Source organism: Pseudoliparis swirei, chromosome 15 (genome assembly GCF_029220125.1).
Source record: "Pseudoliparis swirei isolate HS2019 ecotype Mariana Trench chromosome 15, NWPU_hadal_v1, whole genome shotgun sequence".
Classification (NCBI taxonomy): Eukaryota; Metazoa; Chordata; class Actinopteri; order Perciformes; family Liparidae; genus Pseudoliparis; species Pseudoliparis swirei.
In genome coordinates this window covers 7,495,751-7,522,864 of record NC_079402.1, presented here as the reverse complement: position 1 = coordinate 7,522,864, position 27,114 = coordinate 7,495,751, and the positions used below count along the sequence as shown (strand labels likewise).

Sequence of the window (27,114 nt, the reverse complement as noted above, 5' to 3'; positions counted from 1 at the left end):
AAACTCAGTGGCATGAATGCCTTGTATTTAATTGTCCTGTCACTGTGAAAGTTTTACAACAAAAAAAGGTTAAAAAAGAGGAAAAGAAAAATATGAAATGTAATGCAGCTAATTATTTTTTCATCATGCACTTCTAATACATATATTATTATATATGTTTTGCTTTCTGTTGTTTTTTCAATTACAATCTTCTGATTGTCTTCAGTTAATCCTCATCCTCGAAGCTTTTTCTTTTTTCAAAACATTTTTTTTTTGCCATGGACCTGTTGATGCTATGCCCACTCCTCTCTACCTCCGTAAAATGAAGAAGCACATTCAAAATTTTCTCCTCACCTACAAAGTCTTGATTGGTGATGCTCCATCATATTTTAAGGAGCTTGTAGTGCCATATTGCCCCACTAGAGTGCTGCACTCACTAAATGTGGGGCTACTTATCTTAAAAAGTATGGGAGCCATAGCCTTCAGTTATCAAGCTCCTCTTTTATTGAACCAGCTTCCACCTTCAGTCCGGGAGGCAGACACAGTTACCTCATTTAAGAGTAGACAGAAATACTTTTCTCTTTGATAGCTGGAACGACTCCATGGCCATCACCCGTGGGTTTCCCCCCAAAGCACCAGAGATTTGACGCCAATACCGGGATATTTGACAACATAGTAATGTGTGATGGAGAGATGAAAATTCATCCATAAGGAGAGAGAAAAGAGGAGATAGGTGCTCAGTGCATCCTAAAACGTCCCCCAGCAGCTATAAGCCTATAGCAGCATATCCAGGGGCTGGACCAGGGCAAACCTGATTCAGCCCTAACTATAAGCTCTGTCAAAGAGGAAAGTCTTAAGTCTACTCTTAAATGAGGTGACTGTGTCTGCCTCCTGGACTGAAATTGGAAGCTGGTTCCATAAAAGAGGAGCTTGATAACTAAAGGCTGTGGCTCCCATTCTACTTTTTAAGACTCTAGGAACTACAAGTAGCCCCGCATTTAGTGAGCGCAGCTCTCTAGCGGGGCAATATGGTACTACAAGCTCCTTAAGATATGATGGTGCATCACCAATCAAGGCTTTGTAGGTTAAGAGAAGAATTATAAAAGTGATTCTTGATTTTACGGGGAGCCAGTGCAGAGCAGGAGTGAAGTGATCTCTTTTCTTAGTTTTAGTGAGAACACGAGCTGCAGCATTCTGGATCAACTGGAGGGACCTAAGAGACTTATTAGAGCAGCCTTATAATAAGGAGTTGCAGTAATCTAGTCTCGAAGTAACGAACGCGTGAACCAATTTTTCTGCATCTTTTTGAGACAAGATGTGCCTGATTTTTGAAATATTACGTAGATGAAAGAATGCAGTCCTTGAGATTTGCTTTACGTGGGAGTTAAAGGACAAGTCCCGATCAAAGATAACGCCAAGATTCTTTACAGTGGTGTTGGATGCTCGGGCAATGCCGTCTACAGAAACCACATCACCAGATAATTGATCTCTGCGGTGTTCAGGGCAGAGTAAAATTACTTCGGTTTTGTCTGAGTTTAACATCAAGAAGTTGCAGGTCATCCATGATTTTATGTCTTTAAGACATGCTTGAATTTTACTTAGTTGGTTGGTTTCCTCTGGTTTTATCGATAGATATAGTTGAGTATCATCTGCATAGCAATGAAAGTTTATGGAGTGTTTCCTGATAATATTGCCCAAAGGAAGCATGTATAAGGTAAATAAAATTGGTCCAAGCACAGAACCTTGTGGAACTCTGTGACTAACGTTGGTGGTTATCGAGGCTTCATCGTTTACAAATACAAACTGAGCTCGATCTGATAAATAGGATTTAAACCAACTTAGTGCGGTGCCTGAAATGCCAATCGACTGATCCAGTCTCTGTAATAGGACGTCATGGTCAATGGTGTCGAATGCAGCACAAAGGTCGAACAAGACCAGTACAGAGATGAGTCCTTTATCTGCTGCCATTAAGAGGTCATTTGTAATTTTCACCAGTGCTGTCTCTGTGCTGTGGTGGTTTCTAAATCCTGACTGAAACTCCTCAAATAAACTATTATGATGTAGAAAGTCACACAACTGATTTGCGACCACTTTCTCAAGGATCTTGGAGAGGAAGGGGAGGTTAGAGATCGGTCTGTAGTTAGCCAACACCTCTGGATCCAGAGTGGGCTTCTTCAGGAAAGGTTTAATGACAGCTACTTTGAAGGAATGTGGTACGTGGCCTGTGAACAAAGACACATTGATAATATCTAATAGAGAGCTGCCAACCACTTAAGCCCCATTGCCCCACCTGTGGGGCAGATTTGATGTTTTGTTCTAAACTGTCTATAATATTATAATAAACATGAGCAAATATATTGATGTTGTACATCAAATTAAAGAAGACAACTGGGGCTACAAGTATCAGTGAGCCATTTAAACACAACTCAAACACCAACTGAAATAAAAATACAAATATCATGATCATAATTTTGTCAGGTGTCGGCCCACTCAGAACGTTTCCGTAGCTAGCGACATGTAGCTTTGTGCAATCATAAAAGAAGAGATGTTCGAAAGCAAGAGGACTTCACACAGATTCTAAATATCTTTACAGAATCCTTCTGCACCAAAGTATCACGGAGATATAAGCCAAAGAACACAGAAATATTAATCGCTTCATAGCTTTACATTCAGCAAATTCAACATACTTTTGTTCTTGAGAAGAAGAAAACGTTTCTCTCCCTGCATTCCAGCTGGCATGGCTTTAGTGTGTGTGTATGTCCCTTTAAAACCAGGCGGACTTTTGGGAAGCGTCATAATCAGCTGTCAGGAAGTTCAATTTCAGCGAATCGGATTTCACATTTCAAATATGGCGACGCCTTTCTGTCTCCTATTGGCTCACAGTGCTGTCAATCTTGTCTTTCTTGGTACCAATCGATTCTATTGGCTCTAAGTATTCCAATGACGTGTCGTTCTTTAAAATCCGCCCTTCCCCGGCGGAGATATCTGCGCAACAGCTGCGCTGTGACAGATCCAAAACCGGCTTTACGCACAGCACGCACGCGCACAGCACCACTTTGTTTGATCGTTTTTTTATCTTTGATTTACTGTTTTAAAGCCACATAATGATGTATTTGCATGTATTGATCACCACAAGTAAAAGTGAAAGTGAAATAAATGGTTTGGTACATGAGAAAAGTCAAATGGCACAGATGGTGCTTCAATGTGCCCAAATGCAAATTTTAGAGACATCGCCTAAATTCTCTTTGCTAAAAAGTCTCCAACTATTGTTCTGCTTTATTTTTTCTCAGTCAAACTTTGCAGAGAGTCAGTTCACAAGTTGTATTATTATCTGGGTGATTTTAGGCCTTTGCTGTGCATCCATCCAGGATATATTCATCCTGAAAGTGCTTTTTTTTCTAATCGAACTTGAAACTTCTATGAAAATAGAAGATTCATCTTTATTTACTCTTAACCAGTAACATATATGCTAATATTTACACATCTGAACAAAAGCTCACATGTGTTCCCTTTATTATAACACCAACATTATTCAAATAGCTTGTGTGGTTGCAGAGCTACACCCTTTTTAGTTTGGGTATGTCATTTCGAGCAGAAACCTAAATAAACGGGTGGGGGTTAACAGGTTAAGCAGCCTCGTCGGGATGGGGTCCAAGAGACAGGTAGACGTGTTAGAAGTAGAAACCGTTGAAGATAATTGGTCACGGTTGATGGGAGAAAAGCCATCTAAATATACACCAGGGCATACAGAGGTTTCCAAGGCCATTCCACTTGAGGACAGATTGGCACTGGTTAAGGGCAAGAGATTATTAATCTTGTCCCTAATAGTTAAAATCTTTTCATTAAAGAAGTTCATAAATTCATAAATTCAAGGCTTTCACATGAGTTGTAGTTTAATTTAGGTTTAAGATTTTATTAATAGGCTTGAGTCAAAGATGGCTGCTACTCCACCTCCTCGACCGGTGCCTCGAGGAATGTGAGTATTAATATGACTTGGAGGAGTCAATTCATTTAGGCAGACATATTCTTCATGACTCAGCCAGGTTTCAGTTAGACAACATAAATCAATGTGATTATCTGATATTAAATCATTTAGTAACACAGCTTTAGATGACAGAGATCTAATATTTAGGAGACCACATTTAATAGTCCTGTTTTGTTGCACTGCTGAAATAATGGTGTTAACTTGTATAAGGTTATTTTGTACGACTCCTCTTCTGCTTTCTTTTGATTTTTTTAAATTGAAGTGGCCGTGGGTACAGACACAGTCTCTACTCTAGAGTTGTGGGTGGGTAACTGCTCGAATGGAAGAGCAGAGAAGGGTGTAAGACTACAACTCTGCTCCCGGTTCCTGATCTGAACCCTGGGTTGTCATCCGGTGTTCGCAGAAATGAGACGCGCTCCGTCCAAAGTGGGATGGATGCCGTCTCTCCTCATCAGATCAGGTTTTCCCCAGAAAGTCTTCCAGTTATCTACGTAGCCCACATTATGGGCACATCATTACCTTCGCATTGAAAATGGGAAAGGTTATGTTTTGATCGCCGTGTATTTATTTATTTATTTATTTGTATGCGTGTTCCTCGCATAACACAAAAAGTTTTAAACCGAATCGCATGAAATTTGGTGGGATGATTGGTTATTATCCGGGGACCATTTGATTAGATTTTGGGATCGATCGGGTCAAAGGTCAAGGTCAAGGTCATGGAAAGGTCACATTCTTCTTTTTACCATAGCACGGTAAATTTGTATCCAATTGGCATGCAACTAATGCCAAAATGTTCATAATTCAATGCCCAATCTTGTGATATGCGAAGGTATGCGCTCTACCGAGTGCCCATTCTAGTTTATTTATTTATTTGTATGCGTGTTCTTCGCATAATAAAAAGAGTTTTAAACCGAATCACATGAAATTTGGTGGGATGATTGGGTATTATCCGGGGACCATTTGATTAGATTTTGGGATCGATCGGGTCAAAGGTCAAGGTCAAGGTCATGAAAAGGTCACAATCTTCTTGAATCGCATGGAATTTGGTGGGATGATTGGTTATTATCCGGGGACCATTTGATTAGATTTTGGGATCAATCGGGTCAAAGGTCAAGGTCATGGAAAGGTCCAAATCTTATTTTTACCATAGCACGGTCAATTTGTATCCAATTGGCATGCAACATGTTCATAATTCAATGCCCAATCTTGTGAAATGCGAAGGTATGCGCTCTACCGATTGCCCATTCTAGTTGAATGTGTTTTAACTCTTGTGTCATTCTGTACACATGGCATATATTGCACCTGTCCATCCTAGGAGAGGGATCCTCCTCTGTTGCTCTCCTGAAGGTTTCTTCCCATTTTCCCCCGTGAAAGGGTTGTTTGGGAGTTTTTCCTGATCCAATGTGAGGTTCTGGGACAGGAATGTCTTTGTGTACAGATTGTAAAGCCCTCTCTGAGGCAAATTTGTAATTTGTGAGAATGGGCTATACAAAATAAACTGAATTGAATTGAATTATTTCAAAATTCTTTTGATGATGCACACATGTCATGATTGTTTGGCTTGTCAACTTTGTTTCTTTTAAGTTCAGGACTCAGAGGCAGATTTTGACATCGTACTTTGTCATAACATAGCACTTTGATCATCTTGCTTGTATATCTGTTGTGTGTGCAGAGTAAGAATGGCCGGAAAAGCATTCTGGTGCTTTGCATAGTGCAAATAAAACGGATGCATTAAAACATCCTGGTATTTTATACATTTTGCATTTCCATGTTGGGGCTTACTGAATATATTTCTGGCATACTAAATAGTGTTCTAGTATGGGTATTGCTTTCCAGTCAAGGGGGGCTGCAATGATCCCAGTGTGACTTATTACACCAGACTGAAGCGGAGAAGAAATCAAACTCTATTCATATATGGACAAGCCTCCCAACTTAATGATTTATGCTTCATTGTGAGTATCGTTTCACACTAGGTTTTGGTTTTATAAGAGGAAAAAGAAGGAAAAAGCTCATTGTATTCACGTCAAGTGTGTCTTCACTCTTCAAGTGTTCTAAATTGATATACTGTTTTTGCGAGATTGGATCAAGCAGGCCGGATTTAACCTGTAAAAGAAGTTCTGCATCGACAGCACGGTGTCTTAGAACAAAGGAGTTTGAAATAAACTCTCTCATAGACTCTTCCCGCAGACCAGATGTTGCACTTACATTTTAAGCAGTAAAAGGTGACAAACGTGACGTTCCACAGCCCGAAGAGAATGATTTTAAGACAAGATAATGACTTCAACAACAGAATGTGAAGACCTCTAAGGAGTAACTGAGGCCTTTCTTCTCACACACACACACACACACACACACACACACACACACACACACACACACACACACACACACACACACACACACACACACACACACACACACACACACACACACACACACACACACACACACACACACCACCTCTCCCCCTCTCATTTCTAAAGAAATGTCAAAATGACCCTGACCAGATCAAGTCATAAAACTTGAAGCAACAGCCAGGGGCCAACTAGTGTAGAATTATCATCAATTAGGACTGAATTACATTGTATGAGTCTTCAAATGAGTCAACAACCCCACAGAAGTTACCAGTCTCCGGACTGTGTGAGAGGAGAACTGGGTGAACTGCGTAAACATACAATTCAAGACCAGACCCACCGTGTGGCCACATTGCCTTCTAAGGTCTCCATATTCTATACACCGTACAATTCGGAATGAGAGTTTGACAAGTAGTTAAAGTCAGTGTTAGTAACATGACTACATTTCGGTTAGTTACATGGACAATGTATATTTTTGCAATTTTTGTTCTGTTTGTATTGTGTATTTATAACCATTAATGACCACCTGAATGTCATTTCCATACATTCAAATTTATGTTTTTGTAAGGTTTGCTGCTCCTGGTCCATAATGGGGGAAAGTCTAGGACTTAAAGCTGTGCTAAGTGGAATAATTTCAATATTACGTCAAAGACATTTGAATAGTTGCTGAAAGGTAAATCACTAGTAGACCGCCAAAGACCGCCTCACCTCGCCTGTAGTTGACACCCATCTCGGGTTGATAAAACTATTAGATTTTCTATGTCCGTTCTATTCTCTTTGTGTTAACTGTGCGTACTGTTTCATGTTCTGCTGCGGATTAAGACCTGAAGTGCAAGGCCATATTGTGAGCATGCTTCCCGTCCCACTGGGGGGGCATCTGAGGCCAGCCGAGGACCCTCAATCATTAGACAAGTTATTAGGGGGGTATTACTCAATATCAGTCTGCGGTATATGTGCATTATGAAGCACAAACCTGTGGCTTCTTCTTTTCAGCACACTCAGGAAGCTGCAATCTCAAAATGTAGATACACAAATAAAATAAAAACAGGAGGCACTGATTGATCCTTTATACACTCTCATATATTTCTGTAGAAAACTATACATTTACCTCTTTTTTTGTACAGTACTTACAACATTAATATATACATATAGTTTGTTACAGTGTTAATGTCAGTGCTGTGCAAACTGTATTAGAAGAATGTCAACATTTTAACAGTTGAGAAGGAATCAAAATAAAATGTCTTCATGATCAATCCGACAATTTACACCATTAATAAGATGTCTTCTACGCTCCAAGGACTTGCAAGAAAAAGTACAACATATTGAAGTTTGACATGCCCCATGTGGGAGGCTAAAATCTCAATTACAGTTTTTGGGCTTGGTGCATGTCTTCTGCACAGTAAATAAATATGTGTTTCCCATTGATTACACAGACAAGTGTAGTCAGGAAGACCGGCTTGTTTCAGATTTGTGAAATATATAAAGATGTTGCCATCAAATACCGATCCAGTTGTTGGCAGTAGCATCCACAAGATAGTTATAGCTCTGTCGATTATAAACATAATCCAAAAAGTTCTTCACGACATTTTGGATTCAGCCTGAGCATTATTCTTGTCTGAAGGAATGATTCAGATAATGTAAGCATCATCTGCATTATAAACTACTCTCCTTTGGGCAAATGTGGGTTTGAGCATTTTTGGAATTCTGATAAAAATCCTCAAATTCTGTTTTTAAATTATTCTCCAGGCATTGTGGACAGTCTGGTCGAAACATTCACAAACTCATAGAAAGAGATGAGCTCACTCCAGAACAATCTACTCCTTTCTTGTCGTGTGCACATTGCGTACGATTGACTGTCACTTTTCAAGGCCAAACATTTACTCATCCGGGTTCATGTAAAAACATTTGATATCAACGATATCATTACTTCTAACACAAATGGAGCCATATGTATGAGCAAATGCCTCTGTGCTTTGCTTTCATACGAAACACACCCGCATCTCAGTAACGTACGAACGATCAAAAGAACCCTGGAGCTGTGCATTTCAACAACTCATTAAAATGCCACCAGCTCGTCCTCTTTCAGACTTGCATGTCTGAATGCTGCTAGCACAATTTATGTTGTCTATATGTTTACATGTTTCTTACTATTTTTGCACTTTATGTTGTCTATGCACTTTATGTTGTCTATATGTTCACAAGTTTTTTACTATTTTTGCACTCTATGTTGTCTATATGTTGCACAATTCACTTTATGTTGGACAGAAGAGAAACGCAATTTCGATCTTCTGTATGTTTGCACATATGGAAAATTGACAAATAAAACTGACTTTGACTTTGACTTTTGATAGACTTGGACTGGGCACGTGACAATATCCAGAAGGGGAGGGGACATCAACAACATCTATCTCGTTGCTGATCGGGGCAGTTGGCCCTCAACTACAAATCTCCCCGTAGAATCCAAGCGCTAAAGACTCTGAGACTTCATCATTGCACATCACATGTTAACAATAAACATCCTTACTTCATTTAACGGGTCTTCCCTGATTGAAATACTGTTTGGTTGATTCCACCTAAATTGTCCTTTTTGTAAAAATGTAATGTTTTATCACTAGTGGCGGGATGGTCTCGCTGTGTCACATCAACAGGATTTGGCAGTTCAAACGCTGTGTCACATCAACAGGTATTTGCAGTACAAACAGGGACTTGACTTCTCCACAAGTGGCACAGACCCAAAGGAACTGCAGGTAAAACCCCATTTCACATGAAGCTGGATGGACTTTTCTTCTCCTTTTTCTTGCCATATAGTGTCACAGCGCCCCCACGAGGACAATATAAATCAGACTGGCTAATGGATTGTGCTTCAGACATTTCCCAGTGAGAGGCACGATCTATTCTGATGCAATGTGACAGTTATTTCATCTGTGTGAGCGAGTTCATCGCCACGCTCCCGCTGGTGGGCGGAGACGGATTTCACTTGCAGGGAAGGCCCCGACTCTCCGCTCCCCTTTTGGTTTGACGGCGTTGATCAGAGGCCCACTGTCTTTGTGTAGGGCTTCTGCAGGCAAAGTGAGCCGTGGTGAGGAAGAGGATGGCGAAAGTAGTGTTCGATCACAGCCGACAGAGTGGGGAAGGTGACTTCGTTGTCCAGAAACGTACGGTCCTCCTGTCAAAAAAACACCCACAGTAAACAGAACACTTTAACCCTGTAAAATGTCACATCGTCATTCTGCTTGATCTCTGCACAGAAAAATATTATAGTCATATGAATATAACAGCGGGCTAACAGCAGGGCTCACCTCTTCAAACAGTCGATAGTTCCTGGCTTTGTCTATACTGACATCCCACACCACCAACACCTGGGAAACACACCAACAATATTGTATTGGTTGTAAGAATCCAGTTATGTTTCGACTTCAATCTCCTATTAGTAACACAGACTTTAATTTTTAAGATATAACAAAATGTCTTTTTTCTGGCAACCTGTAAGTGCCCTTTTGTGTAAACAGTTGTATGACCTCAGATTGAGATGGTCCGACTAAAACAGAACTATAATAAATATTCTATTATTGCATTTCGCTCATTTTGTCCCAACGCACCACATATGGTGCATTTTTGATATTGTGTTTTCAACTGTCTATACTATTATAATAAACATGAGCAAATATATTGATGTTGTACATCAAATTAAAGAAGACAACTGGGGCTACAAGTATCAGTGAGCCATTTAAACACAACTCAAACACCAACTGAAATAAAAATACAAATATCATCATCATAATTTTGTCAGGTGTCGGCCCACTCAGAACGTATCCGTAGCTAGCGACATGTAGCTGTGTGCAATCATAAAAGAAGAGATGTTCGAAAGCAAGAGGACTTCACACAGATTCTAAATATCTTTACAGAATCCTTCTGCACTAAAGTATCACGGAGATATAAGCCAAAGAACACAGAAATATTAATCGCTTCATAGCTTTACATTCAGCAAATTCAACATACTTTTGTTCTTGAGAAGAAGAAAAAACGTTTCTCTCCCCTGCATTCCAGCTGGCATGGCTTTAGTGTGTGTGTAGGTCCCTTTAAAAACCAGGCGGACTTTTGGGGAAGCGTCATAGTCAGGTGTCAGGAAGTTCAATTTCAGCTAATCGGATTTCACATTTCAAATATGGCGACGCCTTTCTGTCTCCTATTGACTCACAGTGCTGTCAATCTTGTCTTTCTTGGTACCAATCGATTCTATTGACTCTAAGTATTCCAATGACGTGTCGTTCTTTAAAATCCGCTCTTCCCCTGCAGAGATATCTGTGCGCGCAACAGCTGCGCTGTGACAGATCCAAAAACCGGCTTTACGCACAGCACGCACGCGCACAGCACCACTTTGTTTGATCGTTTTTTTATCTTTGATTTACTGTTTTAAAGCCACATAATGATGTATTTGCATGTATTGAACACCACAAGTAAAAGTGAAAGTGAAATAAATGGTTTGGTACATGAGAAAAGTCAAATGGCACAGATGGTGCTTCAATGTGCCCAAATGCAAATTTTAGAGACCTCGCCTAAATTCTCTTTACTAAAAAGTCTCCAACTATTGTTCTGCTTTATTTTTTCTGAGTCAAACTTTGCAGAGAGTCTGTTCACAAGTTGTATTATTATCTGGGTGATTTTAGGCCTTTGCTGTGCATCCATCCAGGATATATTCATCCTGAAAGTGCTTTTTTTTCTAATCGAACCTGAAACTTCTATGAAAATAGAAGTTTCATCTATATTTACTCTTAACCAGTAACATATATACTAATATTTACACATCTGAACAAAAGCTCACATGTGTTCCCTTTATTATAACACCAACATTATTCAAATAGCTTTTGTGGTTGCAGAGCTACACCCTTTTTAGTTTGGGTATGTCATTTCGAGCAGAAACCTCAAAAATCGGGTGGGGTTCACACCAAAAGCGAAGCGATTTTTTTTTCGTGCGACCGAATCCCATGAAAAGTCAGCGTACAGACGCGTGTGGCTGCGATAGGGCTCGAACACACCAGACGCGCCTCTCAAAAACGCGTCGCCCGCAAAACCATTGATTCCCTATGGTACGGCGCGACATTCAGACGCGCCTTTTAAATGCCACGCGGCGCGGTTTTCTTGCGTTTTTCAGGCGCGGTTAAAAGTTAAAATATTCTCAACTTTAGACGCTTTAGACGCGTTCTCTTGTTCTGCCTGTTTTGTGATATACATACATAAAAGGTGCCTAATATTTCTAGACTGAAATAATATCGGCATAATAATTATTATAACTATGAGGATTTTTTTAGTTGCCTATTTTGTGGTGCCCCCTCAGGACTTGGTGCTCTACGCACAGCGCGTAGTGCGCGTTATGGGAGCGGCGGCGCTGGTCGTAGTGTATAGCATGCCGCACAAACAACAATGCAACTAGTGGAGGTGGCAAGGTGCTCAGTGTTGCCAGATTGGAAATGGTAAAGTATCGTACCAAAGGCTCAAAATGGTCGTATTTGGAGGATAATTATCGTGTATCTGGCAACACGCGCAAGAAAGTGGAACGTAAGGGAGATACCATTTCCAAAACTTGTAAGGGGTAAATACTAGTTTGTGAAAGACCCAGAAAAACACAAATATCCGACGAAGCAAAATCCCGGACGTTTTTGGAATCCCTGCCGGACGCATTTTTTAGGTCTCAAAAAGAGGACGTCTGGTCACCCAAGGCGAACACCACCATCTATTCCATGAGTTGTGTCTCGATGGCGAGGCTTTCAGTTGCACTTCCGAGCAGAAGTCAGTTTGAGTCGTGTTTAGATTTAGAATTATAAAGATCTTCGTAATTAAATACCGCTAATAAAATATATAATATGAGGTTCTCCTCAGGAAAACAGGAAGGAAAGCCAGCCTCCTGCTTGATTCGATTGGCTGCATTGGCCCGAGTGTGACATTATGGAGGACTCCAAATGACTGAAGTATAAATAAATAAATGAATAAATGCATGAATAAATATAGGAATAAATAAATAAATGATTAAATAAATGTATAAATAAATAAATGCTTAAATAAATGTATAAATAAATGTAGTATTTATAATGTACAGACAAGAACGCATAATACATGCTGTTCGTCTACAGGTACAAGTGCTAGGGATCGATTGCTTCTGTCTTGCTCCCCGACTTGACCAATCCTGTTTAACAATGAGGTTCGGACCGACCCAGCTCATTTGAATATACGGACACGTAAATGTCACACATAAATAAATTAAGAAATACGTGTGGACACATAAATAGATAAATAAATAAATGAAGAAATACAGAAATGTAGAAATATATTTATTTAATGATGTCCTGTTGATTTATAACTTATATTTATTCATTCCTGGATTTATTTATTTATTCATACATTTATTTAAGCATTTATTTATTTATACATTTATTTTAGCATTTATTTATTTATACATTTATTTCAGCATTTATTTATTTATTCCTATATTTATTCATGCATTTATTTATTTATTTATACTTTAGTAATTTTGAGTCCTCCATAAGACATTGATGAGCTGTGCGCCTCCGCGCCTCGCGCTTAAAGTTGAGAATATTTCAACTTTTAAGCGCGCCTGAAAAATGCAAGAAACCCGCGAAAGACTTGTCTGAAAGTCGCGCCGTACCATAGGGAATCAATGGTTTTGCGGGCTATGCATTTTTGAGAGGCACGTCTGGTGTGATCGAGCCCTGAAGCATGAACACGGCAAGTGATCGAGCGAGTAAACTCACGCGTTTTGGGCGACGCGAAAAATCTCATCGCTTTTGGTGTGAACGCATCTTTACACTTGCATTTCCCCTAATTAGTAGACTTATCTAAAGAAATTACATAAGAATTCCCATATAGGTTACTTGGTTGAGAGAAGTCCTGTCCATCCCTTAGTAACTTACCATATTATTATCAAAGTACAGTAGCAGCTTTTTATTATTATTTTTTACCTTTGCAATTTTGGTTCCTGAGTTTCGGATGCAGTACAGTCCATCCTGTAGAGGCAGGGCACTCTCTCTGAACAACCTCCGGATATAAACATCATCTCAGGTTACAAGTTATCGATTGAGATGCATACCACTTACATCCCAGATAAGTTTTAAGTATTGTCTCTTATTTCAAATGACATTATTGGTCTGATCTGTGATGAACTAATGCTGCAAATAAGAATGATAGAACAATGTAGAAACTCATGTGATGGCGCATCATAAATAACAATGTCAAATGAAACAAAGCACTATATGGCAGAAATGCTTTGCAAAGCAGCAGAGCTGTGTGGCCTGCTGCAGGGATAGTTCAGCTTTCACTTCTGTGTTATAAAAGAAAGTGTATCTGCCTTACTTTTCTATAAAGCTGGTTTCAGTTGTATCAATGAACACAGAGTTTGGCAGCTGCATCTGCAGATAGAAACACCTGGTTAAACACACATTGGAGCACCGATGATGGCTCAAAGAAGGTCTATTGAGATCTTGAGATTAAGATATATGCCAATATGAGACACACACACAACCCCCCCTCTCCCCCCCCCCACCCACCCACACACACACACACACAACACACTTTTAAGTTGCAGGTATACAGTTTAGCTCTGCCTGTCTTCAGTATTCACAGTGACCTCTCATGTGATTGTCTTGTAGGCCTTAAGTCACGAGCATTGAATTCGGTCTTGGATTTGTTTAAGTTTGATGATGTTGTAATCAGAACACCTGGTCAGTGATACCGTTTGTGCACATCAACATGACAAAAATATATCTTGTACACTACAGGAGGCTTAAAGCAACATCTATACGGGCAGCAATTGAGCGGCCTGCAGGTCAATATCATTTCGGTCTCTCTTACGTTCTCGTAGTCGTCATCAGACTTGTCTGAGTCTCGTTTACTCCTGAATCCTGTCGGCGTCTCGTCTCCCGACAAACGGAAGCTCTGGCCGTCCGGAGACTCTCTTCTGGGGGAGGAGGAGATGGGGGGGGGGGGGTAAATGCACCTTATTGTGGGAGTTTCAACCTGACCAACCTTCTGTAAAGAATTCAGTGTTGAATGTTTTGTGCCTTTGAGTCTAACTTACTGTGGGATTCCTGGCGGCCTGGACTTGACTGCAGGCAATGGGGGTTTGGCTGTTAGCGGAGGAGGTTTGGGTATCCCTGGCTTGTTATGAAGTCCAGGTTTAAGCAGAGGAGAGTGTGGAGGGGGACCCGGCAGTGGGGGGTGACTGGAGGACGTCTTGCTAAGGAAGAGGGAGTCTGACATCACAGGTCTGAGGGAGGACACTCCGATGTTATACAGAGGAGGTAGGCTTGGCTGGCTACGGTAATTGCTCATCCCCCTGTGGTTGTTGTTGCCCACGGATTGGCTCCCGCCAGTGTGAAGTGAGCAGTGGGCGGGGCCATTTAAGACCATCCTGGTCTCCAATTGGTCACAGATAGGCAGAGTGATGGGGGATTCGACCGAAATGCCCGGCAGAGGCCTCCAGTCTCTCTTGTCGTTCCCAGGTCCCCCAACGGATGTCACCCTGAACGTTCTCTTTGCGTTGGGGGGAGGAGGAGGTGGGGGGGTGGGAGACACAGACTTGAGCAGGTGGGGGGCGAATGGGAGAGGAGGAGCCATGCCTTTGGAAGGGTCCTTCAGTATGGAGGGAGTGGGGACACAGAACAGGGGTTCTTTGGGCAGTGGGCTGGTTGGGATCCTGTGTAGCAGAGGGATGGAAGGAGGTGGGCCTTTGTGGAAACCTGGACTGGAGTTTTGACGGAGATGGAATGACACCGGCACCGGGGGAGGCGGATAGGAGGGGGGCGGACCCGCGGGTCGACCTGAAGAGGTTGATGTCGACAAATAGTCGCTGTCTGGCTCCAGATAGTCATCTTCATCATCACCGTCGTCATCCTCTCCATATTCTACACACCGAAAGAAGAAGGACACAGTGTACTGACGCACAAGTAGAACGCACGTGTCAGTCCATGCAGTCATTTTGACGGTCTCACCATCAGCTGCGTTATCGACGTGGTGTTTGATATCCATAGGCTTCTCAACCGTGCCATAGAAACTCTCGGTATCTGAATCTGAATTACTGTGGCAACAAAGAAAATATTATCATGAACAGTGATAATCAGGGCCTTCTAAGCTTTTTCTGAAGGCCTAAACAAAAATACAAAGTTAAAGCTATTTTCTAATAAAGAAATAAATAAAATTTAAAAAATATATATTTTCTTAATTTTCTTATTGCACTATTGTCTTCCTCTGTTGCTGTGCTTCCATCCGGCAGCGCTGCTTCCAGTCTAATTTATTTTAACGGGAGCTTTTATTCAATCAGATGTCAGCTCCATAGTCTCTATAGAAGAAGAGCAGCTCATCTCAGGCCTTCACACAGGACGAGACAAGCACAGCCTGTTTGACTTACATGGGGATCTTATCGGTGATTGACATAATCTTGTGTATTTTTTAGGTCCTTTGGCCTTCTGGAAGTCCATGAAAGTATCTCAGAATAACCTGCGCTGTGATTGGTTAGTGGCAGTTCAAATGCAGTTCAATTGAGAGGCGAAGGAGATAGATTAGCGGTGGTCAAGAAGTTAATAAATCACCACAGTTTAAGTTTTTTGCTTTTAACTTTTAATGGCGGACGGAGGAGAAGCGGACTTGGTGGCGGATTTAATCTCGAAGCCTTTCTCAAGGAGGACTTTACAGGAAAAGACGGACATTATAACCTACGACCGCACCACAGCTAGCGAGCTTCATTGAGTTGCGTGTTGGCAAAGAGAGGAGATTAGACTTTAACTTGAAGTGAAGGGAGTTAGTGAGTGAATTGTTTGTTGTGTTCTGCAGTAGCGTTGTGTTCGTTTGTCTCTAATATTTTTATTATATGATTGTTTCTGGTTATATTGAGTGTCAGGCGTTTTAGTGCCACAGTTCTATCTGATTGTGTTGTCATGTTTTGTTATATATAAATGTGGCTAGTTCTTGTAAATGTGTTCTTGTCATTGTGGTGGTGTGGACTACAAGCATTGTTCGTTAATGACGCAGCATCCGGTCATGCGCGTATGTATCTGCACTCTGCGGGTATGTATTTGTAGGTGTTGCGCTTCATGTGCTCCTTCACAATAAAAGCCCTGGACCGGAACACTGGTGAACTAATATCTTACATTAGGTTGTTCAGCTGTAGAAAGATGACATTGAAGGCCTAGGTAGAAAATGCTAGGCCCGCCACTGTGAACACGTGATATTCAGAAAAAGGTATGAACATCGAGTTAAAGTGGTTTTTATTGGCTGAAGGGTCATGACATTGAATAAATAAACAATGTCTATAGCTCACATGCAATCTGAAAGCTTTTTGTCATGAGCCGTTCTGCTCTTTTAAACCAGCTGCCATTGCTATAAGCTAGTTTTCGAGGTAGCCAGTATGAATTAATATACTAAAGTAATTTAGTTATGTTTGTTATTTAAATGTTTAATTTGTTATTCATTTTGTCATTTGCTATGCCTGTTTGCAAGCTAGACTGGCTTATTTTTATTGCAATGTTCTGTTCATTAATGATGAACGACTAAAAGTCTGGTTTGGCTATTATAAAACATGTTGGCATCATATCATATAAAAAAAGAAGGATTTTCTGTTAAATTACAAAAATGTTGGATAAAATGATTTTTGTTATTTTAGGTTTAAGGGGCGAAAACCTGACTTTGTTTTCATAACTGGCTCCCTGGGCAGCGCAGACACTCAATATCATGAAAAGCTATATAATGAGCTGCTAATTTCCTTGATAACATAATGTGTTTTAAATATACAAAATAATTGTATCACAGTGTGACACAAAGTCTACAGTTGGCCATTACCTTGGAATGTGGGACTCCTTTATCTCGTTATAATGATCTATCTCCCTCCGCAGGTATCGCATCCATTTCTATAAAAAGAATATCAATACATAGTATTAAGATTTTTTTTTTGCCGCTGTATTGAGCTCTGTGAGCCAATAACGGCTGATGTATGGCTGCATATTTCATTAATTCAAGGCATAAGAGCTACTGTGGGCAATTTAAAATTATTCTCACAAGTTGTCCGTATGAGTACATGTGCAGAGAGGTTGTTCTCACCCTCCTCTCGTCCTCACTGGCTGCAGATAAAAGCCACGTCCTGTGTTTCTTACTGAAGTGGACGATCTTGAAGGGAAACACGTTGCTGGATGTCGTCTCCTCTGCTGCTCTCATAACCCTGTGGAAGAGGAGGAATGTTTAATGCTCAGACTAATTTTTTAAAAAGTGATTCGGATAAAAGCCCTGCTTGAATACTTTACATTCAAATGCCAACACGCCCACAAGCTCACGCCTGAAACTCTTTGTGCGCGTGAATGCACTCCTACTCCATTTGGAATGAATTCAATATAGTATGTACAGTCACATAAAATAGATTAAATGGATATTATGAATATTGATGATGTGGAGACGTGTATAAAGATATAGAGCGATAACCACTTACACAGGTTAACAAACTCGAGTCTGGAAGGATGCTGAAAAACAACAAATTACAGAAGGTAAAGACTTAGCAGACGTGCACCGACCTGTTGTAGCCGTTGAGAGAGAACGCCCCTTGTGGTACAGGAGAGGTACTGCTCTTAAAGTAGTATACGCAGCCCTTGTGGATGATGATGTACCTCAGTGGCCCTAAGACAGCAAGCAACAGGCATCAAGATAATTGAAGATTACAACATAGTCTCAGGACGCACTGCTTCTTCTGTCCTCCCACAGTAAATCTGGGTATTGTGAGCTCACATTTTATGAGGCTGAACTGGCTGCCTCCCTTCTTGTGGAGGTATCCCGAAGTCGAAACCCCTCCTGGCATGGTGAGGAGGTTCTGAGCCCCGATGGCCGGCATCGGCACCGGCCAGCACATCTCTGGAGATGACATGGTTCTGCCACAGAGGAGAAGATGGGAGTGGTTGTTATTATAATTGAATCACTGCGTGACAGATCAAGCAGTAAAGGCTGTCAGCTCAGAAGTCGAAACAACGTCAGGATAAAATGAGACAAACAAGACATTTGAAGATCCAGAGAGGATTTCGAACCCACAAACTCTTTGTTCCCCAAATATTCAAAGAAGAGGAGTAGTTCATGAGAAAGTTCTAAAAACCTTCAATGCCCTATCTTACAATAGTTGTGTTCAATCGTCAAGCTAATTTTAAGCAAATTTTTCTTTTTCAAGACACTCTTTTTTGACAAAATAAAAAAAAAACTTAAGCAATTGCAACTGTGGAAGTGTTCTTCTTCTTTTACCTCCTTCTGATGCTCTGAATGGCAGCGCTCTCCCTAAATAGACTGACTGTGTGGAGGCTAACACTGCGGACGCCATCGCCGGCAGAAGATCCATGAAGGAGACTCTTTGTCCTCACTGTTGCATCCCATCAAAAACCTAACACTGAGATGGGAACTGTCTGTCTGGTTTTCTGCTTGCTCTAATCACGCGCTCTTTTTCATTTCACTCTCTGATGCTTTCTCCGTACCGGCTCCGTACATTGTGTACAGAGCCGAGAGAGCTGTAATCAAAATAGAGAGCTGTAATCAAAATAAACATCTCAAGTGAAGTTCTTCATCCTCTAATGTGTTTATGTGTTACTTCCAGTCTATCAACGGCATCTACTAACCTCAGAGGGATAGAGAGAGAGACGTGTGTGTATGTGTATGTGTGCGCGCGTGCGTGCGTGCAAAACCCAGGAATGAGGAACTCCACAATTACCTAAATGTCTTGCCAAAATCCACTCCCATTCAGAGAGATACAAATCTGCAGGGAAGGTTGTTTGGCTACTCAGTGCACTGCAACACATCTGCCTTCTCCACACGCACGTGTGAAGTGACCTTGACATGCGGTGACTGGCAGGCAGACATTTGATGCAATTGCACACAGTGGTTCTTCATGTCAAAGCCAGTGTAAGTGTGTACCACTCACGGCGTAACAGGGATCAGGGCAATCCCCTTTCTGTTTTAAATTTGAGTGAACTTTAGCATGCACGTTCAGGCTGTTTAACAAGTCACTTGGTAGTGAATATGCAATCAAAACCAACTCACCAATCTGGCCAGCAAACAAGCGATTTCACACATGTCTTACACCCTGCTCCCACCAAACACTCTCATTTCGAGTTGTCGGCCAAACGTGCAATGTTGCGTCAGGCTTTGTGAATTAAAAAAGAGGGAGAGGGATTGGGAAGAAAAATACACAGTGCATCACAAGGGTGGAGCTGCTGCTTGTTTTTGACCCCTGAGTGAACTGTGTGTATGTGTGTGTTTGTATGTGTGTGTGTGTGCGTGCGTGTGCGGACTTCAAGAACAAAGGCTAATGCTATCATGTGTACTGATAACCAGTGAACACAGGCCACAACACCCCCCCCCCCCCCCTACACACACACACACACACACAGATAAATGTAAACCTTTTTCAGTCTGAGGGAGGTCAAAGTCCACCAGGTGCTTGTCCTCGATACAAGGGTTTCCTGAAGTCCTAAGCAGCGGAACGGCCCTCTGACTGTGCATTTTCTTGTTTTCTATAGGAAAGCCTGAAAGTCTGTAAACATTTCAGCAACCTTTCCATCACCTGAGGAAAGAGATCTGGCCAGTTAAACACAGGAGGGACCTCTGAAGGAGGTTTGACTACATTACAGAGTATTTCCCTTTGTTTCCTCACTTAAACTTTAAATTCAAACTCCAAAGGGTTTGGGGCAATTCAACTTCAACTGCATTTGGATCTTTCAATCCCTTTCAGTGCTTCAACTGTTTTCATCGTACAAAAAATGGTTTTCATCGTACAAAAAATGGTATTTCTACTAAATTATATTAAGTTAAGTTGTTATTTCACAAAAAGTTAAATACTTTAACAAACATTTTATCACAAAGAAAGTCCTAAAAACACCAAGTATCTCAATCAACAATCCATCAAGCACAATGTGTTCAACACATTCTGTCAAAATGTGCTAAACTCTTTTTTCCCCCCTAGAAAAAATATCCCAATCCAAAGAATACTTGGAAATAAATGGTGGAGTGGAAACAGATCGATATTTATCAGATCGATCTCAGTTTGTATTTGTAAACGATGACGCCTCGATAACCACCAACGTTAATCACGGAGTTCCACAAGGTTCTGTGCTTGGACCAATTTTATTTACCTTATACATGCTTCCTTGTGGCAATATTATCAGGAAACAATCCATAAACTTTCATTGTTATGCAGATGATACTCAACTATATCTATCGATAAAACCAGAGGAGAGCAACCAACTTGGTAAAATTCAAGCATGTCTTAAAGACATAAAAACATGGATGACCTGCAACTTCTTGATGTTAAACTCAGACAAAACCGAAGTAATTTTACTCGGCCCTGAGCACCTTAGAGATCAATTATCTGGTGATGTGGTTTCTGTAGATGGCATTGCCCTAGCATCCAACACCACTGTAAAGAATCTTGGCGTTATCTTTGATCGGGACTTGTCTTTTAACTCCCTTGTAAAGCAAATCTCAAGGACTGCATTCTTTCATCTACGTAATATTTCAAAAATCAGGCACATCTTGTCTCAAAAAGATGCAGAAAAATTGGTTCACGCGTTCGTTCCTTCGAGACTGGATTACTGCAACTCCTTATTATCAGGCTGCTCTAATAAGTCTCTTAGGTCCCTCCAGTTGATCCAGAAAGCTGCAGCTCGTATTCTCACTAAAACTAAGAAAAGAGATCACATCACTCCTGCACTAGATGCTCTGCACTGGCTCCCAGTAAAATCAAGAATCACTTTTAAAATTATTCTCTTCACGTACAAAGCCTTGATTGGTGATGCACCATCATATCTTAAGGAGCTTGTAGTACCATATTGCCCCACTAGAGAGCTACGCTCACTAAATGCGGGACTACTTGTAGTTCCTAGAGTCTTAAAAAGTAGAATGGGAGCCAGAGCCTTTAGTTATCAAGCTCCTCTTTTATGGAACCAGCTTCCAATTTCAGTCCGGGAGGCAGACACAGTCACCTCGTTTAAGAGTAGACTTAAGACTTTCCTCTTTGACAGAGCTTATAGTTAGGGCTGAATCAGGTTCTCCTGGTCCAGCCCCTTGATATGCTGCTATAGGCTTATAGCTGTCGGGGGACGTTTTAGGATGCACTGAGCACCTATCTCCTCTTTTTTTCTCTCCTTAGGGATGAATTTTCATCTCTCAATCACACGTTACTAACTCTGCTTTCTCCCCGGAGTCCTTTTGACTTCACGTCTCAAAGGGTCATCGGACCCTATGAGACGGCATAGATCCTATCTGCCTGATGGATCATCGAGGTCTGGGTCGTGGAATTCCTGCTACCGACGACGCCACTGTCCTGTTGAGACTCCGCCCACTGTTGAGACTCCGCCCATTGTTGAGACTCCGTCTACTCCTCTCTACCTCCATCTGCCTGATGGATCGTGGAGGTCTCCATCGTGGAATATGCCTACTATGAACTATTCATACACTCTGTCACATTCATTGAATGTATTTTAACTAGGGCTGTCAATCGATTAAAAAAATTTAACTAATTAATCGCACATTTTGAAATTCATTCATCGCGATTAATCGCGATTAATCGCAATTAAAAGTTAAAAGTTCATTCTTTTTAAAGACCAAACTTCACACAGAGCTGTGTTTTCAAAGAGGCTCCTACCTATAAAGTGCCAGCGAGGTATTTAATATTGTGGATGATAAATTGTTTCTTCAGTGAAACATCAGATTAGTAAAAAAAAAGAAGAATATTGAGACCCCATTGGTCCTGTCATCTTTAACATTGAACAACAGCAGAACCAGTGGCCTTGGTAACTGACTGACATTGAAATATGTCCTGTTCACCCTCTGGAGGCTGGGCTCATTTTCTCCATTTTACAAAAAAATGTAAATTCACCTTTTAAAGGCGTTTGCATATGACACATACCCCCGTGTTCTACATCAAACATTCCAGAACAATCTCAGCTCTATATCATGAGGCTATATCCTGGTGCCGTGTTCTCATTGGTTGTTTTTTCCCCAAAATGTTGACAGACAAACGGATTGACCAATCACGGTGAAGGTTTCGTGTGACGACACGTCGCCCCTCCGTTCCTCTGTGTATCAGAGAGGGAGACGGGAGGAAGGAGGAGCAGGAGGAAACCCGACTGATTCATCCACGAGTTTAAACTGATTTCTGCTCCTTATTTTTGGCGGAGAACTAATTGTTTTAAAAACGGAAACAGTGTTAAACCGTACTCGGTTTGAGTGTAAAAACTTCAACGAACACCGGAAGTAAACAAAGATGCGTTAATTGCGTTAAAATATTTTAGTGCGTTAACGCGGCCAAATTAATCGCATAGATTAACGCGTTAACGCTGACAGCCCTAATTTTAAGTCTAAATCTGTCCTTCTGTACACATTACATCTATTGCACCTGTCCATCCTGGAGAGGGATCCTCCTCTGTTGCTCTCCTGAAGGTTTCTTCCCTTTTTTTCCCCCTGAAGGGTTATTTGGGAGTTTTTCCTGATCCGATGCGACGTTTTGGGGCAGGGATGTCTATGTGTACAGATTGTAAAGCACTCCGAGACAAATTTGTAATTTGTGAAATTGGGCTATACAAATAAACTGAATTGAATTTACATTGTTAATTTTATAAAAGTTTCCATTCAAATAACAAAAATGACAATGTGACACTTGCAATACAATAATATTTTATTTAAACATTAAATGTTGATTTGGATATCCCCATTAATTATGCATCCGTGGAAAACGTTTCTCATATCCCCTTTGATATAGCTTCTGACCACTCTTTTTTTATCATTATTAGTAATGCGTGTTAGGGTTGGCTGGCTAAAGCGTGTAAAGATAACCCTACTAAAGCCAAGACCTACCAAATGTCAGCCGAGTCGGCACTTTGGGTGCAGGTCAAATGCAGGTTGGCGGGTAGGAGTGACAGGAGGCGACTGGACAGTGGGGGTTTCCTGGAAGAGACTACATGTAGCCATGCCTGTGGATCTTTATGATTATGTGTCCCCTTATTGAAAATCATGCTGGCATACTTTTGTCAATTCTCATCAGCGAAAACTGCGAACGACCCTGTGGTTAGCTGCCGGTTACCCTCCTTCCCTCGTCGCCCAAAGTGCAGATGGATATCGAACCAGACTTTTCTAACTAGAGATCCTCTGGTGTGGTCGGATCCAGTGAGGCCTTTAACATGACTAGATCACAGCCTGGTATGGATCCATGATGTTTTGTTTTGTGGTGTCCTTGTCGTCTACAGGTTTTTACAATGCCAACAAAAACATTGTTTGCGGAAGTGAACATGCCTGAAGTGTCCTTCATCAAACACCAGCACCGACTCAATGGTGGATCATTGATGTATCTGTTTAGTCCCAAACGCAGGCAGACGTAACTGCTGATCCCGTAGTGGTCACCCTTTCCATTGCACCATAGAAATCCCGCAGTATTTCATTCATATCTTCTCTGCTAATGGTCTTCAGGTTTTCTGTTTTCCCCATCTCTTCGCACCAGTTGGTGAAGCAGTTAATTGCCCACTTCGTTTGGCTGACAGTATTTTTTTCATTGCCTAACATTTCATAGCTCTCAATTTCTTTCTTATCTATGGTAGCATGACATCCACCACTCATCAAAAGTCAATCCCCCCAAAATAATAAAGATCACACAAAACATGTTTCGTACCTGTCAAGCTTGAAATGACAACTAGAGAATGCATGTAATATTCCTGTTAAGTCTGACATGTCATGGGTTTTTTAGTGATTAGATTCAGAATCACCAGACAGCTGATCCATCACCATTGAGCCTGTGGCTGAAAGCGACAAAGTGACGTGCTTAGAATCTCCCAACTGTGTGTATCTTAAATTGGTCTAATTGTGGGTGAAGTCTAATTGCTTATGGGCCGACACGTTAACATCTGTGATGGTAAGAGACACAGCTGACAGGTGTGTGTGGCTAACCAATTATCTTTCAGTGCAAGTGTGTGCTGAGGGCTCAGAGCTGATCATCAGGCCGCCACTGCCTTCCCGAATCAACACACCCAAAACAAACAACCCACGAGTAGATCCAAAGGTCGTAGGGAAACCACTGTCCGAGCTGCAGCCTAAGCAGTACACACTCTTGTCTTGTCCAGGAAACAGAAACCCCCATGCCAAACGTACATTCTCTTCCTGTTCCCCCTACGACGGCCGACCACAACGCTTCTTCCCCCGCCGCTCAGCTTCACATGTTCACTGCCACTTTGTGCACATGAATAGACATTTAGGTGTTAGTAGATTGATAGTTTTTTCGATTTCACTGTGGTTTATTTATCCAGATGGATGATTTACAATGCTGTGACAGAATGGTGGCATGCTGAAGACATTGCGGGAAACCCATCAGATATATCTGAATAGTGAAAATAAACTTTTTTTTCCATGGTATTAAAAACAGCAATAATGATTGTGGTTGTTGCAGGTATACTCTCAGCTTGTCAGATAATTCGTCAACCAAGATGTGACCGTAGGTTGAGAAAACACTATGAAACAGATACATATTCCATGCCCATCTGTGCCAGCAACATTTTGGAAGAATTTAAACTTATCGCCCCCAAATCGTGACTCTGGTGTTGGACTTTATTTCCAAATACCTTTAGTTTGTATGCTACCGGTGCTGTTAGACTGAATACATTCTACATTCTGGTGAAATGCCAAATAATGTATGAATTGTCTTTTGTCTTACAATAAATACATGTTAAAAAAAATTAAAAAGAAAGTCCAAGGACCGTTTATAAAGTGACCCAAAGTGACCAACAGGGTTTGGGAATCTTTGGTTCTCTCTAGAATTTTTTTTAACTGAACAAAAAAATGATTTCTATTTGACACACACATACACACACACGCACACACACACGCACACACTCACACCAAGAATTTGGGCTTATTGAGAGCTGAAATAGGCTTCCCTACACATCATCACTATACCTGTGTCCAAATATGGCAATTCTACTCCACAGAAACTTACAGACTTCCAAAATGGCTGGATTTATCTCAGAGTAACATACACACACACTCACACATGAATGCACGCACAAACACACACACACACACACACACACACACACACACACACACACACACACACACACACACACACACACTGTACAAAGAAATAGAAACAACTAAGATAACAAAACTATTTGGACAGTAAATTAGAGAGAGATCTGTAAACAAGCAGAAGAGAGAGAATCGAGGCAGGAAGTGAGAGGGAAAGAGCTTTGAGATATTGTCCTGACTGCATTTTTACTGGAAGATGTGGACATGCTTTAATGTTAAATACATTATTTTTGTTATCATGTAACACTCAGTTTTAACACCTGTCTCTTGAAGATCTTCTGATCTATTCTGATCTATGACGAGAACAACTAAGCACAAACTGCTCAGCTGCATCTAAAATGTATCCTCGGGTTCTCAGCTTTCAGAAGATGTATACCTAAAGAGCTCCTGTCCCCACCAACAACAAAAAAACAGGTTTACAAGGGACTTTTAGAGATTTTAAAAAATCCCTTTGGCTGGGCAGAACAAAATGATTACGATTCAGAAATATGTCCACTAACATCTGGCACATCCAAAATGAGGATATGATCAACTGCACAGCCTACTTGTGTGCGTAATAATGTATTTTGTAATGTGGTTGTATCACATTTGGTCTCCTGTAGTCAGGCCTCATTCAGAATAATTACCTAAAAATGCCCAGGTTGCCGTCCTATCTACTCCTTTTTGTGTTTGTGCCTTTCACCTTCCCACTATTTCAGATGCGTTGTGAGAAAATGGGTGCATCTTTACTTCTGGCCAGCTGACTTCGTAAATAGGCTTGACTGGTTCTCAGCATCGTAGACTATAAAAACGGCAACCGTCAAATTAACAATTAAGGTCAATGGCAGCAGCACTCAAGAGGGTGAAATAGTAATGTAAAAAGATTAAAAATAACTTTACCAAGGAGAATCTCAAACTAAAATTATCATGTTTCCCACAATGAACAGGTAAAGACAGGAAATCCCTCAGTTGCTTCATTGATCTTTTTTAAAGGGGAAGATAGTTTACCAAATCAAACTATTACTCATAGATGATATAAAACTCCAACGCAATGGTTTTGCAAAGCCCACCATGTACCCAACAACAAAGAACCATTCAAGGCCAGATTATGTGAAACCAGAAGCTATCCCAGATAGAGACAGAAACCAACCTACAAACAGGTGTTCAAACTGGACAACCTCCAGTCGGCTTTTCTGGGAATACATAAAGTAACAACAGCACATCAGAGACTACAAAAGATAAAGTGAAGATTGAACTTACATGTCAATTCTCTGTTCTCGAATACATATCCTGACGCTTGACTTGTAGCTACGAGCAAATGACTTCTTCTTCCTCACGGATGGAGCGGACATGACGTCAGCAGCACGGCACAGTTCACCATCATACTTTTTAAACGAGCAAAGCGAGGGAGGACAGATAGAGTGGATAGAGATGCTGAGTCAAGATTAGAGGGATTAGACCGGTAATATATGGAAGGACAAGCAAGAATACAGATGAATGCAAGAAAAGATTGAAGTAAATGTGAACAGAGTGACTGTAAAGAGAACAATAAATTAGTGGAAGGACGGGAAGTTGGAACAATGAGTCGTTGGTCTGATGTCTGAAGGAAGTCTGTTGGAGGTCTAAAACCCTGATACTCTGCCAGTGGTTTCCTGAAGGGGCCTCCTCCGAAAGATCTGAATTCTCATTGGTCAACAGACTGCAGCATGTTCCTTCCTG

The 27,114-nt window shown here is 41.1% G+C and overlaps 1 protein-coding gene across 2 annotated transcripts; it reads right to left on the bottom strand.

Annotated features, from left to right (window-relative positions):
* Positions 1 to 7,370: 7,370 nt before the first annotated feature.
* Positions 7,371 to 26,762, bottom strand: sh3bp2 (SH3-domain binding protein 2). Of its 2 annotated transcripts, XM_056432799.1 has the most exons (12): positions 26,656 to 26,762; positions 18,097 to 18,236; positions 17,886 to 17,988; positions 17,422 to 17,539; positions 17,164 to 17,231; positions 15,321 to 15,406; positions 14,408 to 15,233; positions 14,182 to 14,287; positions 13,684 to 13,739; positions 13,293 to 13,368; positions 9,618 to 9,677; positions 7,371 to 9,484 (listed from the first exon to the last, which is right to left on the bottom strand). In XM_056432799.1, exons 1-12 carry the CDS (start codon positions 26,745 to 26,747, stop codon positions 9,347 to 9,349), a joined length of 1,869 nt encoding a protein of 622 aa, XP_056288774.1. In that variant the 5' UTR covers positions 26,748 to 26,762; the 3' UTR covers positions 7,371 to 9,346. The 2 variants fall into 2 exon arrangements, with proteins under 2 accessions (XP_056288774.1, XP_056288775.1); XM_056432800.1 differs by lacking the exon at positions 13,293 to 13,368 and having other exon boundaries at positions 9,398 to 9,484.
* Positions 26,763 to 27,114: the final 352 nt, after the last annotated feature.